Here is a 25778-nt window from a genome sequence, read left to right as displayed (position 1 = left end):
TTCCACAAATGGAAAAGTCTGTCACTGCGTTGCGACTTCAGCCCCGTGTCCATTTCTGGAAAGAATGAGGTTTCTCAACTGTTTCTGAAGTAATTCAGTTTCTAAGACATCTAAGGACCTAACCGTGTTCCCAGTTACATCCCAAACATTTCTGTAGTGGTGGTTATAAAGCATTGCTTTTCCATAGCACAATATAAATGGGCAAAAAAGTCCTGGATCAAAATCCCAGAAGTGCACTTTACAGATAGGAAGGCTGGTTGGTACCTACTTTAAAAAGCCTTGAATGGACAGCAGCTACCCAGTACCAGCCAAGACACATCACTACTTTATTGCTTCCCTGTTTCTCTGCCAGTGGGGTTGGGCATCTGCCTCCCTAAGAAATAGCATGAAGAAGAAAAAAAGAAAGAAAGAAAGCAAACCAAACCGTATGTGATCACTAATTATTTATGGGAAACAATTACTCTTCTTCCAAGTTCAATTAGTTCTCTGTGTTTGGGGAGAGAGGTCAGATGAAAGACTAAGCTGGTTCTTCAGGGACACCTCTTTCCTGTGTTCTGGCCACACAGGCCCTATGTGCTAATTGCCTGGGCTGGGGGTTGGTATGGATAAGAGGGGACTGAGGCACCTGCCTCTTGGGTCTTCCAGTGTCAGCCCCATGAGTCAGGCCCTAGGTGGCAGATGCGGGCTGCTCCAAGGTCAAAAGTGTCAGTTTAAAAGCTAATGGCTCAGTCAGTGTTAGCACACAGTGGACAACCACGAAGCGCTCTGGACTCACACCCTGGTCCTCTTCATCCACTGAGCACCAGGCAGAAGAATGGGGGATCCTGAAATCACAGGTATAGTTCTGCACAGAATCCCTCAGTGTTTATTACAGGAGAATCCTATAATAGAGGCAAAGAGAAATGAGAAAAGAAAAAAAGAAAGAAAGAGAGAGAGGGGGAGGGAGGGAGAGGGAGGGAGGGAGGGAAGAAGGAAGGAAGGAAGGAAGGAAGGAAGGAAGGAAGGAAGGAAGGAAGGAAGGAAGGAAGGAAGAGAAAGAGACAGAGAAGGAGGGGGAGAGAGGGAAGAAAAGAAAAGAAGAGATAGATGGGGGTGGGATGGAGTCTGGGAGAGAGAAAGCAAAGGAGTTGAAGGCTTTCAGGCTCTTTAATAAGTTGTTTTGCACCTCTTTAGCAGGAAGGCCAGAGTTGTAGAGGTCTCTCTCCATCAACAAAAAGGGGGAGAGACAAGAAGGAAAAATATTTGAACAAGGGAAATTTTAGCATGGCACTATTCAGAAGCCTTTAGCAATAATCATCTGTAGACTAGGAAATTCCTAACTTAGGAAGGAAATTGAAGAACAATATCTGTAAAACGAACAAATAAACAAAAGCAAAAACAAAATACAGCAGTCGTCAAAGCGCCCTTTGACGGTAAAAACCTGCCCCAGCTGTGGAGCCAGGACTCAAAGGCTGAATGCAGCGGCCCCTGGCAGGCCTGTGACTGAGCAAGGAGAGTTTCCGCTGTGCCATCAACTGAAACCTCAGAATGTCCAGTCACAGCCTCACCTTATTTTTGGTCTGTCGTTTTGTTTTTATAAAGCAGGAAGGCACTGCTCAGCAAGCTTGGATCTTTAAAATCCCATCATCATAGTGAATACGTTCATAGGAAAAATAGAAAACAAACTCCCACTTTACCCACCTAACAGAACTGTACCGTCTGGCCTTGCTTCCAGGACTGTTTGTCCCACTGTCTCACGGTGGACTCTCTGTGTCCCTTTCCTAATGGCAAATCAGTCATGTCCCTCTGAAGGAGGAAGTGCTAAAGTAACACAGCAGACTGGCTCACAGAACAATCCTCATGGTTGTTTCTCTTGGGGGCACCCTTCGCAAATTGCTTACAGTTTAACCTGGAGACCCGCTCCTGAGAAAGCAAGGCTTATCCTGCTGTCTGAATCCTGGAACGTTCCTACTTACCTGATCCACTACTACTCCTATTTTTGAAAACCCAGCGTTCCTTAGAACTAAGTGGGCTAGCTCATGGGCCCTCCAACTGTGATTTTTAAAACTTTATTTTATGTATATGGGTGTTTTGTTTGCATGTATGTACACCACATGCACGCCTGGTGCCTGCAGAGACCAGAAAAGGTGTTAGATACTCTGGAACAAGAGGTACAGATGGCTGTAAGCCACTACACAGATGCAGGGAATTGAACCCAGGTCCTTTGGAATGTCAGTCAGTTGTCTTAAAACTACTGAACCATCTCTTCAGCCCCATCTTTTCTTCTTTCTTTTTTTATTTTCTACCTTTCTTTCTACCTCTCTTTCTACCTCTCTTTCTTTCTACCTTTCTTTCTACCTTTCTTTCTACCTTTCTTTCTTTCTACCTCTCTTTCTTTCTACCTTTCTTTCTTTCTTTCTTCCTTTGGAGGAGTACATTTTACCGTGTCCACACATGACTCAGAGGACAATTAGTGGGCATAGGTTCTCTTTCCACCATATGAGTCTTAGGGATCAAACTCAGGTCTTCAGGGTCGCAAACATCGCTACCCACTGAGCCAAGGATTTATCATCAACCGTAAAATGAAAATACACATTTTAATGAAGCCTCACTAACCTTCCCCTCCAAACAGGCTGCCTCCCTTAAGTACCCATTGTAAATTGTTGCCTAAATGTAAATAATAGCAGCGGAAGTGCTGCTGGGGAAGATCGAGTCTGTGAGTTTGCTATCAATAACGAACTTATTTTTCTCTTATTGGTCTTAACCTGATCTCTTTTATGACCCAAACGTTCCCTACTCTAAGATTTAAGGAAGGAAATTCATAGTTACTCTGTTTCATGCCTTAAATCTTTTTTATTTATGAGTGATTGGTATATACTGTGAGGCCATGACCGCTCCGTGTATGGCTGAGGTTTTTATTGTAGACACGAGGGAGAGTACAGCATGAGGCATCTGGGAAAAAGCAGCAAACTAAACCTGGCCAGCAGAATGGAGCGGGTCCTGAGAGAAGACGGGGAGAAGAAGAGAGGAGAGAGCAAAGAGAAGAGAGGGCCAAGATTGAGGGGCAGGAGGACAAAGTAAGCGAGCATAAGACCAAAATGGCAGGGTTACAAAGGAATGAGAAGCAGGAGGAGGGAAGCCCAGGAGCTGGAGAAGTTAAAGGGAGGGAGCGGGGTGAGAGGAGCTGAGAGGAGCCACCCTTATGCGGAAGCCTGGAGGCCAGCGAGTGAGTGCTTTGCTTGCTAATAGGCAACACAATTATCAGGTTTCCTTCAGACCTGCAAACCAATTGGCTGCAGTCTAGCACAGACTTTGTCCCGCCTTTAAAAGATTTTATTGTGTTTAGTGAATCTTGCCTGCCTGTCTAAAATAGTATTTTTGAAAGACATATATTCATTCTGACCAATTAGAAACATTAATTTAGACTATTTTGTTCAAAATAGTCAGGTACAAGTAAGCTCTTTGGAAATATCACCATCATCCATTTTTTTATTAAATTTTTCCCATTTCTTGAATAAATAAAAATAAGGCATAATTTAAAACTCTAGCAGTCCTAGGAGTAGCGAACACGGTTGGTTAGTTAGTTGCCTTTGGGGTTTTTTGTTGTTGTTGTTGTTGTTTGTTTTTCCTTTCTGATACAGGGTATCTGTAGCCTAGTCCAGTCTTGGCCTTGAACTCCACCCTCCTGCCTCCACCCACAAGTACTAGAATTATAGACATTTGCCACCAGGTCTGCCTAGGGGTGCAGTGGTTGTGTTTTGTTTTTAATTATTTCTAAGGATTCCATTATCTTTTCGCTTGGGATAATGTCAGTGCAACATTTGGACTTTAATGCCAGGCACCCACATTCATGAAGTGGGGACAGACCAGGAACTACCTCTGCCTAAGAGAAAGTCAAGCCCAAACGTCGGGCTAGAGGCAGCTAGTCCACAGGGGCCAAAAGAAAGTTGTGATGTTTAGGGAAAGAAATAGGTAAGAGGCTAGGGAATGGGGGGGAAGGGAAAAAATACAATGTGTCCCTCCTCGCTCCTTGCCATGCTGGGGATTGAACCCAGCACTTCAGGCAGGCTAAGGAAGTTCTTACCACTGAGCTACACTCCTAGCCCCAGGATTCCCCTGAAGAAGTACATCTTGCTTGCTTCTCTCAGCACGTGGCACATTGTTTTTAGATTTATTTTTAACTATGTTAATATGGGGGGATATGTGAATATCTGCTCGGTGCCCTAAGAGGCCAGAAGAAGACACTGGACCCCCTGGAGCTGGAGTTGGAAACAGTCCTGAACTACCCCACCCCAGTATGTGGCATTTTCAAATTAGTTTTACAGACAAACAAAGGCAAGGACCAGCGGCGTTTCATGTAAGCAATTCCTCAAAATTATATCTATCCTCACAGAATCCTATACCATGGTGCTTCTGAGTTTAATGTATACCGTAAATGGTATATCCAGACCTAGGGTGTAGATCTGGGTAGAATGTTCGTTTAGCATGCATGAAGTTCTGGGTTCAAGCCCCAGTAATGCATAAATCCACACTTGGTGGTACAGGAAGTGATCCAAGGTTATTCTTGATTATGTAGAGTTTTAGGCTTTGTAAGACTGCGTCTCAAAAAAATAAAATGAGAGGGGTTGGGGATTTAGCTCAGTGGTACAGTGCTTGCCTAGCAAGCTCTAAGGCCCTGGGTTCGGTCCTCAGCTGGGAGGCAGGAGGGACGACATAAGCAAAAAACACCCATAGTGCATCATTTCCAGAATGGAAAGTTCGATATTGTCCCCTGTATGCTCTTCCTGAAATGTAAATAAGTTTGGATTAATTTATTACTTCCAGATTCGAGCACATGATAAGGTCTGGACTGCTAGTGCAACGTAAAACCATCTCAAAACTAAACAAAATAATACATTCCCAAGTTGTAAGGAAACTAGAAACCAAAAGAAAAGACCCTACAAAGGAGAAGAAGGGGCCCTGAGGAACAGTCAAGTCACTGAATGTATCTGTGGAGGGACCCTTAACCAAGCTTGGGGCTTTCTCCAGCTCCGGCCGAGGTCCGGCCGGGAATGGGGTCAGTCTGGTATTTCCTCTTGAACTAGAGTAGCTTCTCCACTCTAGCAGCAATCTTTCATTTTTCTTTCTGCCCGTTACCTCTAGGTTGAAACTGCTCGGTTAGGGGCAGAGGAGAGCCTAGAAGGAGGTAGGACACTTCCGAGCAGCCACAGTCCTCTGGCCTTCCACAGACTGAGAAGCTGAGCAACGGCCAAGAACAATGTCATTCATCTCCTGTGGAGAGTTAACACTCCAGTCGAAAGAATAGGGAGGGATGCATCAAAGAGGACTGCCAAACAGACAGTCAGGGCAACTGAGCCCCGCAGTTCCCTTAGAAGCAAAGGAGACGCAGTTCCCTTAGAAGCAAAGGAGACGTGGTCCTTTCCCCCATTGTTACATGAATATGCAAGGATGACTTGGGAGCTGCTCTGACAGCCTGTCATCCCAGACTGGTAGGACTCCTCTGCTCACGGCAAAAGCAGTCTTCCTTCCCTGAGGCTGGAGAAATAGCTCAGTTATGTGAAGTGCTTTCCACACAAGCATTGGGGCCTAGGTTCAAGCCCCAGTGAATAGAGTCACACGAGCTGATATTCCAGGAGTCAAGATGGGTGGATCCCTGGTGCCGGAGTTCAGCTCCAGAGGGGTGCAGGTCCCAAAGAGGAGGTGCAGAGGAAGGAGACTGAATCCATAGCTCATGTGTTCACTGAAAATAAGGCTACACCTTTTGTACTCTGTGATTGCATAGCAGCTTAACCACAGGTAACATTGAAATGAGGCTTAGGGTTTCCCAGAGATATATAATTTCTCCACAGATTGTCGTTCACCTATTTTCAACATCCAGAATAAAAGAGGTCATCAACTCGATTACAGTGTTTTTCTCTGAAGCAAAAGCAGTAAGTTCAGCAAATATCTAACTCCCTTTTGTTCTCTGAGGTCCAGGACCTCACCAGGTAACCGTTCACATGTCCGCCTGCGTGGTCTCAGCCTTTGTGGTCGGGAGAACCAGGCATTGAGTTCTGAGAAACAAACTCATGCAATTTCCACTCCTCAGGGTGCCATGCAGGTTTGCACCGTGCAGCACAATAGCACTGAGCTGTTTCCTAGTTGGACTCCTATGTGCCTCGGTCTGACAATATGGCCCGTTCTCCTCACGCACTCCCCAAAGGGAGGTCCTGACATCTTACTCTTTTTCCAGTATGCCGAGCCATCCTAATTCCTTCAGAGTATGCTCCTGTGTATGGCAGAGGGGATCAAGTCAATGTAACTTAACAGGACCTGCTCCTCGGGGGCAGATCAGACCGTGCCATTCATCCTGTAAGTCTCGTACCCAGGGAATCAACTGTGAGCACTGTTCTGTACTTATTAACTGATCCCTTGTCCTCAACTGCCAGGTCCTCAGACTTGGTCCATTGTTTGTCTGGTTTGTGCTTTCATCCTTGGGTCTAGGTGTGCCCAAGAGTAAGCCGCAGGTCTCAGGAAATACAGTAATGTAACTGAGAAGAAATGATGCCCAAGTTCGTCCGCTGGCCTCCAGAGATGTACACACATGCGCCTGCACATGCACTCACATCCATAAAATCCTCTTAGACTCCCGTGTGCATTCTAGCACCAGGATTACCAATATTTTGTTATATGTTGTTTAAAGAGGGCAGTTTCGATCTTTAGTCAAGCGGACCTTGACGATTGCAAGAAGAGCCCCTAAGCTCACCTACGCACTTCCCTTAAATAACAATGTGTCTTCTGGTTGGGCCAATAGCTGGGGTTCCTGTGGAACAGACAGGCCACAGTTCAGAGAAACGACAGAATTCTCTCCCAACTGTTGGTTTCCAGATGACCCACGGATTATTTCTGTTTCCTGTTTAGATCCATTTACTTAGTAGGCTAAAGAAGAGAAAAGACCTTGGTAGAAACCTCTGTAGAAAGAGCAGTCTGGAGAAATAGCTCAGCTGGTAAAGTGCTTGTCACACAAGCCTGAGAACCTGAGTTCAATCCCCAGCACCTAAATAAAAAGCCAGGTGTGGTCTGTCAAGAAGCTAGATGTGACAATACACCATGTGACCCCAGGACTGGGCAGGGCTCGGAGACAGGTGGCTCCCTGAGGCTGATGGCCAGCCAGCTCGACTTAATCAACGAGCCCAGGTCACCATAATTTAAAAAATAAAAAAGCAAGGACTACGAGTAACACCTAAGGTTGACTTCTGTACACACACACACACACACACACACACACACACACACACACAGTGCACAAAGAAAGGAGATGTTAATTGGCCTGTTATTGACAAGGCTGTTTGCTGCTTTTGAGATGTTAAGAATGGCTCCTTGGTTTAGCAGTAAACAGTGTAGACTTTAATTTCCATGACTATGGACACATGTAAAGTGTTTTAACTTCCTTACAGGAAACCCACCTTCATCTTCCACACGTTTTACTTAAGCTTTCTTGGCACGTGTGTTTTATTTGTATTTGTGTCTTCTTCACTGACAAATTCATGCCTCTTGTATATAGTGAATATTCAGTCTTCTTGTTAGTCTTTTAAATTTATTTTTATTTTATGTGCGTGTGTGTGTGTGTGTGTGTGTGTGTGTGTGTGTGTGTGTGTGTGTGTGTGTGTATGCGCGCGCACCACATGCATGCAGTGCCCATGGAGGGCAGGAGAAGGCATCAGACTCACTGACGTTTGAGTTACAGTTGTGAGCCTCCAGGTGGATGCTGGGAACTGAACCCTGGTCCTCTGGGAGAGCAACCAAAGCTCTCAACAGCTGAGCATCTCTCCAGCTCCCTGCCATCTCGTTGTTCTGTGATTCGATAGACACGTGATGATCTTTCCAGACCAGGAGTTTCAATGCAAGAAGAGAAGACTATCAAAGACAGAGAAAAGACATTTCTTTCAAGATTTTATGTTTTGATGGGCATGGTGACACATGCCTTTAGTCTCAATACTCAGAAAACAGAGGAGGTGGAATCTCCGTTAAGGCTAGCTTGGTCTACACAGCAACTTCCAATCTGGCTTAGAATGTATAACGAGAACCTGCCTCAAAAAAAAAAAAAAAAAAAAAAAGACTTTTTAAAAATGATGTATACAGGAATTTGGGGTGGTATGTTCACATCTGTGAAGTTGCCAGAAGTGTGTGTCAGCCCCTGGAGCTGGTCTTATAGGCTGTTGCAAGAAAAGATCAGTGAGAACCAAAAATGGATTCCGTGCAAGAGCAGCCTGTGCTCTTAACTGCTGAGCCGTCTCTCAAGCCCGTGGGGGTTGGGGGGGGGGGGGCGTCTATCAGTAACTTCTGCGGAGATTTTCCAAATTCACTTCTCAGAGCATAGAGAAACTTGGCTGAGGAAACTGGTGTTTTGAGAAGGTCGGTATCTAATCTAACTTGCCAGCTCCCCTCTGACCTGTCGCCCTAACTGTAGTCCGTCCTCACAAGACACTCCTTTCATCTCTGTGCTAGGTCCCTTTTGATATCCCAGCTCAACTGACAGCCAGGGATTGCATGAAAGCCGCGGCCAGAAAGGGCGGATTGGTCTTCAACTGCGGAGCCTGAAGAGCATTCTGGTCGCAGGTTCGGCAGTAGCCCCCTCCTCGCTTGTCTGCCCTGGAGATTTTCAGAGCAGACTTCCAGTGACCCGGGCAGCCGGCGATGGAGGTGGGCAGCAACATCTCTTCTGGGAGCTTCATTCTGATGGGTATCTCCAACCATCCCCAGTTGGAGATCATCTTTTTTGTTGTCATCCTGTCCTCTTACTTGTTGACGCTGGTTGGGAACTTGACCATCATCCTGCTTTCCCGCCTCGATGCGCGGCTCCACACGCCCATGTACTTCTTCCTCAGCAACCTCTCTTCCCTGGACCTGGCTTTTACTACCAGTTCAGTCCCTCAGATGCTGAAAAATTTATGGGGGCCAGACAAGACAATCAGCTATGGTGGGTGTGTGACTCAACTGTATGTTTTCCTTTGGCTGGGGGCTACTGAGTGCATTCTGCTCGTGGTAATGGCATTTGATCGGTATGTGGCAGTTTGTCGGCCCCTGCACTACATGACCGTCATGAATCCTCGGCTCTGCTGGGTGCTGGCTGCTATTAGCTGGTTGGGTGGCTTAGGCAACTCCGTGATTCAGTCAACATTCACTCTGCAGCTCCCGTTTTGCGGACACCGGAAGGTGGACAACTTCCTGTGTGAGGTACCCGCCATGATTAAATTGGCCTGTGGGGACACGAGTCTCAATGAGGCTGTGCTCAATGGTGTTTGTACCTTCTTCACTGCGGTCCCGCTAAGCATCATCCTGGTCTCTTACTGCTTCATTGCTCAGGCCGTGATGAAGATCCGCTCTGTGGAGGGACGGCGGAAGGCCTTCAATACATGCGTCTCCCACTTGGTGGTAGTGTTTCTCTTCTATGGCTCTGCTATCTATGGGTATCTGCTTCCAGCTAAGAGCAGTAATCAGGACCAGGGAAAATTCATTTCTCTCTTCTACTCTGTGGTCACGCCCATGGTGAACCCGCTCATCTATACTCTAAGGAATAAAGAAGTGAAGGGGGCCCTGGGAAGACTGCTGGGGAAAGGAAGAGGAGCCAGCTGAGGAAAACACAATCTTCTCCATCACTTACTGCCTCTTGCATTCTTTTTATGAGGGGTTCCATCATCAGTAAAGCCAAGGCGTGTTCCTGACAATACAACACTTTTGGAAGATGGTTAGTGTTACTCGAAACCTTGTTTATTTTCCAGAAATACTACTGTGTGCACCACAGATAACAAGGCAGGTATGTATCGTAGTGGGTCCAGGGACTATTGACCTGGCACAGATCTCTCTCACAGTCCCTGACTCTTAGGTCCACGTTATGTATTATAACATAATCCCGCTGAATTTTTATTTTCTAAGGAAAGAAACGTGACGTTTCTTGTATAATTTTGCTATAACTCCATGAATTCACGCAGGCAGTATCAACCTCAGATGGAAATAGAATTCATCTTGGCATCTTAGCCGTCCATCATCGTGGTCCAGTTCTCTGTCTCTTCTCAACACTGCAGGCTAACTATTCGTGCTTCCCACCTCCTTCTCACCTGATTACCCTTTTCTGTATGTCTGCATCCAAGTTTACCTTCTACCCAATGTGATAATTAGTGAGAAATTTAGGCAAGGCCATTTGCCTGTCAATGCTAACCCAAAATGTCTCCGTCTGACTTTATTTGAATCGTTGCCGCTAACAGCCAGAGTCATCCGGTTTGCGACCAGTCTTCTCAGTGGATTGTGGGATATGCTATGACTTCTCAAGCAAGTTTAGGAGGGTAGTCTGTCCGTTAAGCATGTCCTCTGCCTCAAGTTTTAGTCTTCCAGCACTACTGTCCCAGAAACCCAGCAATCTATTTAGGGAAAAACTTACCCCAAGAAACTTGTGTGTTGGCACCTTAACACCTACATTGTAGTACAACCAATTTAAGCCTATCCCGGACTAGCTTACAAATAAATGACACTCGGACTATGGTTATCTTCAATCTATTCTTCTAACTGCTGGCTTTGCTACCTCCCCAGCCATGTACCCCAGATTCTTGCTGTTTTTTCTGGTCATGTGCTCAGGTCCATTTCTCCTCGTGATGACTTCTTCATCTCTATCATGCTTCCTCCTCTGTCTCTACCTTAGTATATACTTCAACTTAACTTATAATCTTTCATAAAATTTCTTCTAAGAATTCTCTCCAGTTTTTATTTTCCTTTTCTTCTATCTTCTTGTATTATCTTAAATGACTCTGCTCATTAATAGAATGACTTTTAAAAAAGCTCATACAATTCACACACCCTTTCCCCTAACAGAAGCCACCCTAACATGGGACAGTTGCTCAGTGGCTACATTATTAGAAAAAAGAAAATCAATAGGTTTTAGGAGTCATTTCAAAGGATCTTCAGCTCCGTTTCCATATCTGTTATTTATTTGCACACCTGTTACTAAGTCTATGCTTGGTGATTGCTAGTGAGTGAAATTATACTAAGTGTTATCCATCACCTTCTTATGGTAAGAACCAACCGCTCCATGCAGACCATTTCACATTTGCTGGTTTGGGTTGTCTTGTCCCTTGGATAGAACGGAACAAACGATGATACATTTTTCCCTTCCAATTTTTCGTAATTCCCCTAATATTATCCTAGCCTAAATTTGTTTCTCCAGTTCAGATCAAAGCCACAACTTAGTTTCCCAAGTCTCCGGGATGAGCCAACTAGCAGTACCTTGGTGATCTCGTCAAAGTATATCATCTTGAAGGCACAAAATGCCAATCAGCACACTCAGATCAGATCAGATCAGATCAGATCAGATCAGGTTCTCGGAGACAAGCTTTTGATGCCCAAGCTCCTGCAATTAATCTGGAAGCAGAGTGTGGCTGGCTCATGGGAGTCGTAATTACAAATAGACAGGGCAGTTGTTTCCTCTTCTCAATTCATTTGAGTTTTGAAATAACTACAAGAAATACAGGGAGAAAATAGAGCCATTCTTTAAACATTTTGGAGTTCAGAATGTCCTTCTGGAAAGTATGACTCCTTAAAATTGACTAGGAGTTGGAGTGGAAGCCATGGCGGAAAGGGAGAAAAAGGTCACTGGGAGTGAAGCAAGGGCATCACGGGTCTCTGCTGCAAAGAATCCCTAATGACTTAGTACTTTTTGCTGTAGGTCAGGGTGGCCTTCAGCCCATGGCAACCCTCCTGCCTGAGACTTCAGAGTGCAGGGATTAGAAGTGAGCTCTACTATGTCCACTTGCTCTGCCTTTAAAAATTGAGGGATGGGGGCTGGGGATTTAGCTCAGTGGTAGAGCACTTACCTAGGAAGCGCAAGGCCCTGGGTTCGGTCCCCAGCTCCGAAAAAAAAAAAATTGAGGGATGAATATGATCACACTTTCATGCCCACAGTATGAAATTATCAACAATGGAGGCTGGAGAGCCAAGAGGCTGTCAAACCAGAGGCCCCAGGTTTGATTCCCAGCGCCCACATGGTGGATCACAACTGTCTTTAACTCCAGTCTCAGGGGATTGAATGCCTTCTTCAGGCCTCCAAAGGTTCCAGGCATGCACCTGGTGCACAGACATACATTCAGACAGAACACCCAAATACATAGAAAGTAATTAACTAAATAAAAAAATTCTCAAAAATTATTATTAAAAAACAAAATGGTTGAGGCAATGATGTACAACTCAGTGAGATGACAGACTGACCAAGTCACCTTAGTCAGTCAACAGATTCTCCAGTGCAGGAGCTAGGATTAAAAAGAAAAAAGATGGGGCTGGGGATTTAGCTCAGTGGTAGAGCGCTTACCTAGGAAGCGCAAGGCCCTGGGTTCGGTCCCCAGCTCCGAAAAAAAGAACCAAAAAAAAAAAAAAAAAAAAGACAGTTAGACAGCATTGTAGCATGACTCTAGCCAGTTCTGCGGCTGAGGTGAATGTATTTTTTCCTAGTCTGATTTTATACCATTTTAATACATGCAAGTAATAAGGCCAGTTCCAGATTAAGGAACGAGTGAGACAATAAACAAAGCCCTGTGGTCACTGTTTCTAAGGCCTATCAGGATGACCAACATACCTGAGTCTACCTCCCAGTCCTAGCCCAAAGTCAGATTCTTGCCTGAAGCCTACTTCTTTACTCTAGCTTAAAATTAGATTCCTGCCTGAGCTAACTTCCCTGTCCTGGCCCAATGTCTAATTCCTGCCTAGAGTAGCCCTACTTCCTTGTCCTGGTCCAATGTCTAATTCCTGCCAAGCGGCCCCAAAAGCTCTCCACACAGATGCTTGCTTGGAATGCAAGAGGCTCTCCATTCGATCTCTACTACTTCAATAAATGAGAAAATGAATCTGTAGGTGTCTTGAGGGCGTTTGACCGACAGCCCTCAGACCTCTCCAACACTGCCTCAGTGGATTCCTTCCAGGAACAGAGCCCAGCAACTGCCAGGTGGGGGTGAGTTGGGAGGGGGCTGTAAACATTACTCCGGGAGCCCCTGGAGATCTTGCAGCAACTGCAACCCCAGCACCACTACCTTCACAGAAAGGGAGGCAGCGGGGTTGGGGATTTAGCTCAGTGGTAGAGCGCTTGCCTAGCAAGTGCAAGGCCCTGGGTTCGGTCCCCAGCTCCAAAAAAAAGAAAAATGAAAAAAAAAAAAAAAAGAAAGAAAGAAAGGCAGCCTCCATTAGGACACCCCTGCTCCACCTCTCTCACTCCTGGTGCTGGGGAAAAAGGCCAAGAGTTATTTTTAAACACTCTCTTAGCAGACATCTTGATTAGGTTTTTGCTTGTTGCCAAGGACCAGCACCTCGGCATGGAGATGGGTTCTGAGAGACACTAAGTCGAATCCAAGCTCACAACGTGTGTTCTAACTGCTATTCTAAGAGATCTCTCTGTCCATGTCCTGCTTGCTTGTCTGCCTGTCTGTCTGCCAGTTCTTCAAGCAATTTGTGGGGCAGTGAACCATGTGCAAAACCATAGTAAGGTTGAGTGGGTTCAGAAACCCCGGTCCCCTCATACCTGAGGATGGCAGGTGTTTCACTTACTCCTAACCAGATCCCTGACCTGGAACAAGTGACCACAGCTCCCCACGTAAGGAACATGGCTACTAATAGCACACAAGGCAGAGTTCTCCATGCTAATGAGGTATCTAGAAGCCCTGAGGGTTTAGCCAATGAGCTTCCCTTCTGGACATTCCTTCCCGCAAAAGGTATTTAATCTCTGGTTCACCCTGAGGAAGTGGTATTCTCCACAATGAGCATAGAGTGAAATGCAGCCTAGCGCCCTGCGTTCTGTCTGTCCTAGAGAGGTTCACACACCCACAGCTGTTCTCTCTTTTCATACAAAAGAATTCTCTACCTAACTCATCCCCTGCAGAACACAGGTCCAGTCTTTTACTTTGCATATCAATCCAGTCATTTACTCCAGGTTTCCTTTTATCTTATGAGTCAGCACTCCTTGCTAGCCTCTTGATTCTTTTTTAAAAATACTTATAGATATGAGTGCATTGTAGCTGTCTTTAGACACCAGAGGAGGGCCTCACATCTCATTACAGATGGTTGTGAGCCACCATGTGGTTGCTGAGAATTGAACTCAGGACCTCAGGAAGAACAGTTAGTGCTCTTAACTGCTGAGCCATCTCTCCAGCCCTAGCCCTTTGATTCTTAAGAGATAGCAAGCACATTTTTTTTTCTTAACAGTGCAAGAGAATTCAGAGATCTGTCTGCCTTTGTTAAGCACAAACAATAAACTTGGGACAGGTAGCCATGTCATTATGTCCCCACCGGGGCCATGCTGGGCTCCACAGTTTGTTACATGCTTTTAAAACTCTTGTTTTTCTCAAGACAGAGTCTTATGTGGCCTGGCTGTTCTAGGACTCACTCCGTACACCAGGCTGGCCTTGAACTCGCAGAGATCAGCCTGCCTCTGCCTCCTGAGTGCTGGGATTGAAGACATGCATCACTATACCCGGCTGCTTTTTAAAGATTTGTTTATTACTTTAAATTATGTGTAGGTATGCTTGCCTATGTGTGGGTATGTACATGTGAGGTAGCAGTGGAGGCCAGAGGTGATGGATCCCCTGGATTTGGAGTTATACATGATTGTGAGCTGCCTGACCAGTGCTGGGAATACAACTCAAGTCCTCTAGAAGAGCAAGCACCTGCCTCCAGGCACCTTAGTTTGCTTGCTTGGTTTTTCCACCTTGTTATTTTGAGGCAGAGCCTCTCATTGGCCTAGAAATTAGTACCTAGGCTAGGGTAAGTGGAATTCCAATGGTCCACCTGCCCTCCCTCCACCTCCCCCCCAGCATCAGGATTACAAGAGCTCATCACCACATCCAGATTTTTCACATGGGTCCTCCTGCTTGTGTGGCAAGCACTATATCAACCGAGCTGTCTCTCAGCCTCAAGAAAAAAAATAATTAAGAGTTTTCTAGAGCATGCTTGCACGTGTCTATCATCCAGTACTGGGGAAGCAGAGATGGAAGGATTATACACTGGGCCACATTGTGAGAAGTCTCAAAACCACAAAAAGATTGTATATAAAAAGTAAAAATAAAAAGGTGGCTCTCGGGGGTTGGGGATTTAGCTCAGTGGTAGAGCGCTTGCCTAGCGAGCGCAAGGCCCTGGGTTCGGTCCCCAGCTCCGAAAAAAAAAAAAAAAGAAAAGAAAAGAAATAAAAAGGTGGCTCACTGTATAGAGCACTAGCTGCTCTCCTAGAGGATCGGGGTTTGATTCCCAGCACCCGCATGACAGACAGCTCACAACTCTCCGGTTTCAGGGGATTCCAACATTCTCTTCTGGCTTTCATGGGCACCAGGCATGCATGTGGTTCATATACATACATACATACATACATACATACATACATACAGGCAAGACACCATACACCTAAAAATAAATTTAAAATAAAAGAGAACTGTGGAAGAAAGGCAAAAGCCATAGAGAAATGGTTTTTGGAAATGCTAAGCCGTTAGTATGTGAGGAGAGGGTCTAAAGTCTCCAAGCATAGGAAGACGTGTGGAAAAGTTAAGGTCGATCTTCAGTAATACAAGTTGTAGTTGCTTTACCCTTTCTCTCATATCCCGTAACTCGCAAAACTCAAGAAAGTCTAATAGATGCTCTCCTGGTTTAAAGCCTCCCACATTATGTTCCATTCATCACTGAATTACTGCTTCATTGATTGTGAAGACAGGGATTGCCCTTGCACATCGTAGATGGTACCAGGTTGACAGCCCTTGTGGTGGGCAGACTACTTTTCCCCCCTACTTATTAGCATTCGTTGAGTCATTTGAGAGGTTTAGACCATACAGAGCAGGAAAAACCCTAGAGGTGAGATCAGAGAAAAGTTTCAGCGGGTTCATCCAACACCTGGGTACCACACAAGTACCACACAGACTGAGAGGGAGGGTCTCCTAGCCAATGTGATACCTGACCTGAAGAGCCCTCCATACGGAGGACTCGCTCGAGCCCCGCACTTCCTGCTCTCCCAAATTTCCTCAACCAACAGAGCGATTGCCAACTATCTAGGAATTAGGCAGCACTTTGCGCACGCTCCTGGACTAGCCACTGGACTACCACTCCCAGGAGGCACTGCGACTGATTGATAGGTCAAACGGCTAATAAACGATTATCGATGTCCCGGAGACCCAATCCTGTAGAGGAGAGGCGGGCCTTCTCGTGGGTAGCTCTTGGAGCCAGTGGGCGTCTCCGCGGCCGGGCTCCGGCCCCGCCCCTAGACTGTGCTCTAGGTTCCCGGTGTCCAGTCTCTGGAAAGGTGGGTCACCTGCAGGCTGGCGCTGGCTTCTAAGCTGCCTCAGAACTTGGCGTCGCAGGTGGCTACTGGAGCTGACACCCAACACTGCGGTGGACCTGCGTGTCCCCTTGCTGCAGCCTCGCCAGGCCGAGCTGGCTGGGCCGCCGCGGAACCGCATTCCCTACCCCTAACCACGTTGTGGCCGCGCTGTGGCCTTGGCTCTGCTTCGCTCTGAGGTACTGGATCAGGTCGGTGTCTGCCAGATGCGGGAGAGTTGGTGCGAACTACCCGCAAGATATCTTAAACTTTCCCTGGGGATTCCTCTACCAGCCTGTTAGATCGTGTTGTGAATTTCGCCAGATACCAAAATAAAATACTCCTTCCAGTGCCCTTCTGGGACGTTATGACTTTTCTCCTTAAAAACTGACGAAAAGACCAGGAACTATCTTGTCTTCAGAGTCTGGGATAAAGACTAGCAGATGATAAAAGTATGTCTTTGTGGCCCTTCCCTAACACTTCCAAGGAGCTTCATTCCTAACATTTTTCTAGCCATCAGATTTCTCCAGAGCAATGACCCAGAAGACGTAATCAGTTCGTGATTAGAGTGACATTGTTCCCAGAGCCCCCAAGATGGCAGCTAAAATGGAAATAACTTTGAGTAACCCCACTGAGGATTCTGACAAGCAAGAGAGACACATAATAATGAAGCTGGAAGAAAAACGCACCCCCACTCAGCGAAAAGCCAGTCCTGATCCGGAGCTTTCTCGACAGAGCTTCAGACACTTTTGTTATCAAGAAGTGTCTGGGCCCCAGGAAGCGCTCTCCTGCCTTCGACAGCTCTGCAGACAGTGGCTGCGGCCTGAACTACACACTAAAGAGCAGATTTTGGAGCTCTTGGTGATGGAGCAGTTTCTGGTCATCCTACCTCCAGAGATCCAGGCACAGGTCTGGCATCGATATCCAAAGAGCAGCAGGGAGATTGTGACCCTGGTGGAAGATTTGCACACAGCGTCTAAAAAACCAAAGCAGTGGGTAAGGAGTCCTTTCTCTGCGGGTTTTAGGTAATGTCTTTGTTGTCTCACAATCCCTAGTTAGTTAGAGATTCCAGAGGACTGGATGGCTTCAAAAGTTCTTCCAGCCTGGAGGAACTTCCCTTATCCCGACCCACAAAGTCGTAACAGAGTTTCAGAAAACCGGAGCCCCTGGCACTCAGTGATGAAACAGAGGAGTAAGCTATTCCTTCATAGACCCCGGGACCGTAGCTTTAAGGAATCTCTCCTGTCAGATCTTCCCTGGCCCACATCTTGAAGCTTTGCTACAATCAGAATTCTTAGCCCACAGGTCTAGCCTGTTCCCTAAGAAACTAATTTTGGTGAAGCTCTGTGGACTGTGTTCCAGTGAAGTGCCTACCCTATTGCTTTTGAATGGGGAAGTCTCAGCTCAGTTCTCTGGTGTTACCGTCTGGCCCCACCCCCTCCCCCAAGTGAAACCCCAGCTGGAGCCACTGAGGGAAAGCAAGTGGGGCAGCCTTGTTAAAGCTGAGTATCCTGGCCCCCTCTGACAGAAAAACCAAGTAGGAATGGTTTTCAGTGGCCCCTTCCATACTGGTTCTGTTCCCACAGGGCCTATTTCTAGCAGAAGTAGAGAGGGGTGGGAGATCCAGGGAGCATTGTTCATGAGTCTGGTATTTTTGCCGGCCCTCTTTTGATGATCTTGGCCCAAGCTGTGGGCACCCACCTGGGGAGTGTGCTGGGCTGACTGTGAGGCAGCCTCATTGTTTTTGCTCTGCATGCTCTTCCCTTCACCTGCTTTTGGGGGTCTCTATGGAATTTGGACTTTAGGTCATTACCAGGTCTTCCCAGGGTAAAGAGGTCTGTCGTTCTGTAGCAGTGGGTGGCATGTTGCTCCCAGTCCATCAAGGAATGGAGAATTAATGGATAGCCCTTTCCTAGGTGACCGTTTGTATGCAAGGGCAGAAGGTGCTCCTGGAGAAAACAGGAGCTCAGCTTATAGAACAAGAACTTCGAGACTTTCAACCCCAGACTCCTAGCAGAGATATTCAAGAGAACTCTCTGGAAGAGCCTTCCTGGGAAAGATCTCATGAGCAGCTGAGTCCCCACCACTGGGAGAAGTCTCTCCTCCAGGAACCAGCCCTCAGATTGACTGAGACAGGTAACACTCTGGATCCTCTCAGTGGCCTTTTTCCATCATGGCCTCTCATGGTTCTGCAAATGCAATTTGTGTTGCATATACACGTCTTTTAAAATTTATTATTTATTTGTGTATTTGTGTGTGTGTGTGTGTGTGTGTGTGTGTGTGTGTGTGTGTGTGTGTTGGGGGGGTGTCACAGTGCACATATGGAGGTCAAAGGACAACTTTGTGGAATCATTTCTGTCCTTCTAACTTTCGTTGGGTTGTAGAGATCAGACCCTGGTCTCTGGACTTGAGTAGCCAGAGCCTTTGCTTACTAACCCATTTTCCTGGCCTTTTAAAATTACATATGATAATTTTTTTTGAGACAGTATCTCACTGTGCAGCTCAGGCTGGTCTGGAATTCATTATGTAGACCAGGCTAGCCTTCAGAGAGATCCACCTGCCTCTGCTTCCCAAGGACCAGGATTAAAGGCCTACGTGACCATACCCGGCCCATTTGGTTTTTTTTTTTTTTTTAGCTTGCTTGTTTATTGAAGAATTGCTGGATTCATTTGTCAAGGGCTGCACCGTCTGAGGGTCCTGTCCACAAAACGGAGGGTGCTTTTCCATCTCCTCGCCAGCACTTCCTTCCAGCTGGTTCATGATGATGTAATATCCCTTAAGGTTTTGATTTTCATTTCTCTAATGAGTTATGTTTGGCATTATTCCATATGTTTATTAAATTATATGTCCCGGCCAGTGAGATGGCTCTGTGGGTAAAGGCACTTGCCACCAAGTGTGACAACCTGACTTCAGTCTCTGGGGCCCCCAGGATGGAAGAACAGAATCAGTCCTGTAAGGTGTGTCCTGTGACCTCCACACACGCTTTGTCCTACAAACAACCATCCCCAACACACACACACACAATCCTACAAACAGCCATCCCAAGCACACACACAAATCCTATAACCGTCTCCTAACACACACACACACACACAAACAACCATCCCCAACACACACACACACAATCCTATAAACAGCCATCCCAAACACACACACAAATCCTATAACCGTCTCCTAACACACACACACACACACAAACAACCATCCCCAACACACACACACACAATCCTACAAACAACCATCCCTAACACACACCCACATACAAACAACCATCCCCAACACACACACACACACACACACAAACACACAATCCTACAAACAACCATCCCAAACACACACCCACATACAAACAACCATCCCCAACACACACACACACACACACACACAAACATACAACCATCTAACACACACACACACAATCCTACAAACAACCATCCCAAACACACACCCACATACAAACAACCATCCCCAACACACACACACACACACACACACAAACATACAACCATCTAACACACACACACACACAATCCTACAAACAACCATCCCTAACACACACACAAATCCTATAACCGTCTCCTAACACACACACACACACACACACAAACATACAAACATCCCTAATACACACACACACAATCCTACAAACAACCATCCCTAACACATACCCACATACAAACAACCATCTAACACACACACACACACACACACACAAACATATAACCATCTAACACACACAAACATACAAACATCCCTAATACACACACACAATCCTACAAACAACCATCCCCAACATACACACATACAGACACACACACACACACACACGTCCAAAGTTGGTACCACCAGGTGCAGTGTCTGAGGACCACAAGGTAGCACCTGCCATGTGTCCCATGTGGCTGAAAAGAAAAACAGCAGCTGAAACACCAGTTCCATTCATGAGGGCTCCATCTTTATGACTCAGTCACCTCCTGATACTTCTACACTGGGGACTGACAGCACATAAATTTAGGTAGATGTTCAGTCAGACTGAGATTCTTGTGAGAATCCAGTGATTGTTCTTGAGAACCTTGATGAAGGCAGGCATGGTGATGAGAGCCCAGGATCTCAACACCGGGGAGGTGGAGGCAGAAGGTCAGGTGCTTACCATCATCTTCCCGTATGCCGTGAGTTTGAGACCAGCCTGAACCGTTCGAGACCCCCGTCTCAGAAAGTGAACAGAGCAAAACCTTGATGAAATCACTTGGCGATACTGTCTGAGCTCCTCATTGCGTGTTAAATGAATGAAAAGTTAGAACTCAGCGCCTCAGCCCCATGAAGCACTTTGAGTGCTAGGCAGTCACGTCTCTCTGGTGGCTGCCACAGCGAGTGTGTTTACAGCTCATGAGAACAAGCTTTGCACTTTGCAGGCCCTGTTGCCAAATGCTTCACTGATTCTCCACTTCCCTGGCCCAGCCTAGTTCAGATCCATCTTGATCCTCAGTCCTGTCAGAAGGTGGACTAACTAGGATACACATCCAGTCTGTATTCCATTTTCTAAATACTTAGGCTGTCAACTGTGTAATGAGAAAAACAACATAGTCCCTGGACTTATCATCCTTTCAAGGGAAGGAGGCTGTCCGTCTTTGTCCGTGTAAGGGAGAGATATTTATTCAAATAATTGTTTTGAGTATTGGGGTTTTAACCCGACTTTACCCAGGTGCAGCAGTGCACGTCTGTGGCCCCAGCTACTTGGAGGGTCACTTCGGCCCTAGAGTTTGAAGTCAACCTAGGTGATACGGTAGACGCTGTCAATCAATAACTTCTTCATTGTTGCTTCCTTCTTCATTGTTGGTTGGTACTTCGTTCTGATCTTTTTCTATTCTGTTTTTCTATACCTTTTCTTAAATATTGGAAGGACAGAAGGAGAATTTGGTCCCTAGCTTTACTATAAATTAGGGATTTATAGCTAGTTAGCACTAGCTAACTGCAGATTTCCAGGCCTAAGCCTCGGAGATTCTGGCTTACCAACATCAAGTGTACAGAGCCCCTTGTTGATGGGTACAGGGGAGGCTGATGCACACGTGTCACCAGCAGAAGGCTGCCGACCCTCTGACAAACCTCATAACATATTAAAACTTCTTTTCCTGGAGTTCTTTCTTCTAAGTGCAGAAAACAGAGCATATTCTTTTTTTTTTTTTTTTTTTTTTTTTTTTTTTTTTTTTTTTGGTTCTTTTTTTTTTCCGGAGCTGGGGCAAGCGCTCTACCACTGAGCTAAATCCCCAGCCCCGAGCATATTCTTTCTAATTACAGAGTCCTCCAGAATGAGAAGTGATGACAAGGAAAATCCACACCCGGAGGGCACCAGAGGCGCAAAGGCATGCACAGTCTTACGTGGAAGACCTAAAGGGGGTACCCTGCACAGCCCTGAGCCAGGAGGGGTGACCGCAAGTGACCCCCGATTGTTGCAGTGGCAGGTCAGACCCCCACAGTCTCCCAAGCCACTTCCCCACTACCAGAGACATTGCAGAGAGCTGGAATATATCAGCAACCCCCTCAGGGGACCCCCGCTGAGAGAGCTAAAGAGAAGCAGAGGAGGCAGGAGGAGCCTGAGCAGCCTTCTGCAGCGGCTTGGTCACCAGGCAGCCCACTCAGCCAAACCTTACAGATGTGACGACTGTGGGAAAAGCTTCACGTGGAATTCAGAGCTGAAGCGACACACAAGAGTGCACACCGGGGAGAGACCCTACATCTGTGGGGAGTGCGGAAACTGCTTTGGGAGGCAGTCAACTCTGAAACTGCACCAGAGAATCCACACTGGGGAGAAACCATACCAGTGCAGCCACTGTGGCAAGTGCTTTCGCCAAAGCTCAAACCTCCACCAGCACCATAGGCTCCACCACGGGAACTGAAGCGGTGCTGTTTGCTGTAGAGTCCTAGGGAAAGGCTTCTGGTCTCGCCCTTCTCTTACTGGCCTGTTTATCACAGAGTATCTTTGTGACTCACAACAGAGCGAGCGAGCGATCGGCCCGTGGGGAGTGATGGGTGAATAATCAAGTGGAAAGGACCTCAAAAAGAGGCCGATGGGGCTTCTGGGTAAGGACAGCTGATCCGGGTGCGGGCCGCCGAGAGCTGCGGTCTCGGCAGAGTGAAGGCCGGTTACTGAGGATGAGCTGCAGGTGGCTTCAATTAATTAATTAATCCTTAATTAAATTCTCCTTGTTGCTTTCTCTTCTAAAATAGAGTTGTTTTCATGTGCACACTTGAGCAGTGCTCAAGAATACCAAGAAAGCAGTGACCGGAGAGTCCTCCATAGTCTTTCTGCAGCTAACTTTTTTAGTGGTGATGGCTTTTCATTACTTATTTTTAAGACCAGTCTCTCTACATAGCCATGGCAGTGCTGGAACTCACTCTGTAGACCAGTCTGGCCTGGATCTCAGAGCTCTACCTGCCTCTGCCTCCCAAGAGCTCGTAAAAACGTGTGTGACCCCACACCCTGCTGTAACTTCTTAACAAAACACAATTTGAGAATAGGGATATATTTATGTGATGTAACAGTTCCTAAGTAAGTAGATGGCACTTTCATTTAAGTTATATTCGAGGGATCTTTTGATTTACAAAAGGCGTCCCAACTCTAGCCCAGGCTATAAGGGAGAGCCCCCGGGAGAAGGAAGTACGGCTCTGGAGGGCAGGGGATTCTCCGTTCTCGAGTAACCCATTAGCTTTAACACTGTGACTAGGTATGCTCAGTGTCTACAGTTAGGTCATGGGGTGGGTATACGGTTAAGGACTGCAGGAAAGTTATTGAGATAGATTAAATTATGATAGGTGAATTGTACCTCCATAGCCTTTTTTAAATGACAGAATAATATATTTATATAAAATGTTAGAGTTCCAGAACAGGGTCTGGGACACCTTTCCATACCAAAATCTTGTTTTCTTAAAGTAGAAAGTAGAGCCCAGTCAGTAGTTACCCTGGAGAAGGCGTCCTCTTTCTCTGTCCAGCAGATTGTGTGTGTGTGTGTGTGTGTGTGTGTGTGTGTGTGTGTACATATATACACATACATAAACGTATTATATATCATGGTGGCCATTCTTCTGAAGGCATCAATATCAAGTCACTGCCTTTACCTTCAATATTCAGCCTGGCCTTACACACACACACACACACACACACACACACACACACACACTTTCCTCTAGACCACCTTCTCTGCTGCCTTGTAGTAACTTCTTAGTCATGTCTGAATTTGTTTTCTACTGGTGCTATAACAGTTGAGTGCAAACATGTTGTGTATGGCAGGGTAATCCCCACATCTCAAGATCTTCAGTAGTATAAAACGTTCCTTTTGTGGAGGACCGTTATTTGGTCAACTTACTATGTCTGTGTGTCTTGGGTTAACTTGGTCACTAAAAGGGGATCTCCAAATGTGGGGAGCCAACTTGCCTGAGACCCCAACATTGAGCTAATTAGGACACACAAAGAATATATTTGAGCTTGAAGGACAAGCTCAGTGGAAAAAACCTAATGTTCTAGATAAACTTACAGAAGTGCTGATACCAATCTGGTGGTCCAATAGGTTTGCCAAGTGGAGGCTCCTGACCTTTTGTTGGAGCCAGCTTCCTACAGACCCCTACAGACCCCTACAGACCCCTACAGACCCCTACAGACCCCTACAGACCCCTACAGACCCCTACAGACCCCTACAGACCCCTACAGACCCCTACAGACCCCTACAGACCCCTACAGACCCCTACAGACCCAGGGCTTGTGACCTTTTGCTGGGAGCCAATTTCCTACAGACCCACAGATTGTGACCTTCTGCTAAGGGTCAACTTCCTACCAGACCTAGGCCAACATCCTACAGGGGTGAGCCAGCTACCCTATTGGCTAGTACATCAGGGTCTCCCGGCCCCCTGAAGACTTCCTCTTCCCCCTGCCTTACTACTGTATATAACCAGAGCCTGCAAGCATTAAACTCGTCACCTCGATCAGACTCTTGTCTTGGCGTCCTTCTTCATGTCTCTTGTCCCCCATTCTCTCCCAGGTACCCTCTGGACCCTCGTTGACTGTGCTGCAGGATGGGACATCCAAAAAGACGGAAGCTAGGTTTTGAGGGTTAGCAGAGGAACGCTTGCTAGAGTTTTGCTACTTGGGATATTTCATAGTATGTTTCCTCTCTTCAGCTTACACATCAGTAATCCTTTAGCGCCTTTGGGCACCTCTTCAAGCCTTTATGTGACAAGCTCACATTGAACATTTTTCTTTTCCCAAAGGTGTCAAGCTCATGCCGCTGCCTCGCCTGCCTGCCCCCAGCCCAGTTTTCCTTTGCATGGGGCTCACCTGCCGACAACTGATGGCATAAGGGTCCGATGGCACGGAAGGCTCTTGGGTACTGTATTCAGATGCAGCCGTTCCCTCATCTCCTTCCCCCATTCATGCTTCACCAGAGCCTCTGCACAGAGTCTTGACCTAGTCCCCTGTGGCCAGCGTCCTTTTGCTGGACCCCAACATAAGAAAATCACCTTTTACATCAGCTTGCCTCCTGCCCATCCCATTGGCTCTGCCATATTTCTGGGTCCTGCTTAGCACATACTGGTGTCAGCTTAGGGGTTATTCCTGCTTTCGGTGTTTGATCCCTGAGTTAGCCCCAGGGAGACCCAAGGAGAAAGGAAACGTTGACAGGTAGTGGAGGTCTATGCACCAAAAGAGCGTTGTTTCCTATCCAGCAGGTAAGTGTAAACCAATCCCACAATACAACTGTCTCTCCCAATAAAATTGGCAGAGTCTCCTCACAGTGCCAAAGACTGTTCAATTTTCCCTCCAACTGTTCCCAAAACTGAAATGTCTCTTTTTATTGCTTCATTGAAGTATTACATGCACCAGAAAACTTGTGCATTTATAGTACACAGTTCAGTGGTTACTATACAGTATTTAAAGCTGTGCCTCTGTCACCACAGTCTTGTTTCAGGATATTGTCAGTGTCACAGAGAAGTACCCTTAAACACTGGTAGTCATTGCCTGCTCCTGTCACAGCTTATGCCACTGGAGACAGTATCTTCTGTGCACATCATGTCACATGTCAGTGTTTCGCTCCCTCGTTGTGTAGGAAGGGGCCTTCATTCCATCCATTGGTTGATGGAATTGTATAATTGCACCCTGGCTACTATGAATAGAGTAGTGCCTGTGAACACTGTATTCAAGTCTTTGTATTTCACTCCTCACAGGTACATGTCTTGAGGTTGGGCAAAGGTCTTCGCTAGGTCATATGATAATTTTTAAAACTTTTCTAGGAAACATCAAACAGTTTTCCAGAGTGGCTATGCTACACTTTTCATTTTGACCAGCAGTGTACGAGTGTTCGTTTCTCCACACCTTCAACAAAACTTACTATTGTCTCGTTACAGATTTTAGCTTTCTGAGGCAGGCTCTTGTGTCTGGCATAGGACTCATAGTCCTAGCTGATGATCCTCCTGCCTCCACCTCCTGGGATCAGGACTACAGGCATGTGTC

General features: G+C 46.4%; 2 protein-coding genes across 2 annotated transcripts; both read left to right on the top strand.

Moving 5' to 3' along the window:
- The first annotated feature begins 8655 nt into the window (after positions 1–8655).
- On the top strand, positions 8656–9594 carry Or2c1 (olfactory receptor family 2 subfamily C member 1). The gene is given in 1 exon segment (NM_001000493.1): positions 8656–9594. A coding segment is annotated over 1 exon segment (939 nt).
- Positions 9595–16213: 6619 nt separating this feature from the next.
- Zfp174 (zinc finger protein 174) lies at positions 16214–24261 on the top strand. The gene is given in 3 exon segments (NM_001421389.1): positions 16214–17281; positions 18202–18421; positions 21578–24261. Coding segments are annotated over 3 exon segments (1221 nt in total). The 5' UTR covers positions 16214–16879; the 3' UTR covers positions 22177–24261.
- The last annotated feature ends 1517 nt before the right edge of the window (positions 24262–25778 follow it).

Source organism: Rattus norvegicus, chromosome 10, assembly GCF_021556685.1.
Source record: "Rattus norvegicus strain SHRSP/BbbUtx chromosome 10, alternate assembly SHRSP_T2T, whole genome shotgun sequence".
In the NCBI taxonomy this organism is placed as follows: Eukaryota; Metazoa; Chordata; class Mammalia; order Rodentia; family Muridae; genus Rattus; species Rattus norvegicus.
The sequence above is the reverse complement of the archived record's forward strand: the minus strand, read 5'-3'. Positions and strand labels throughout refer to the sequence as shown.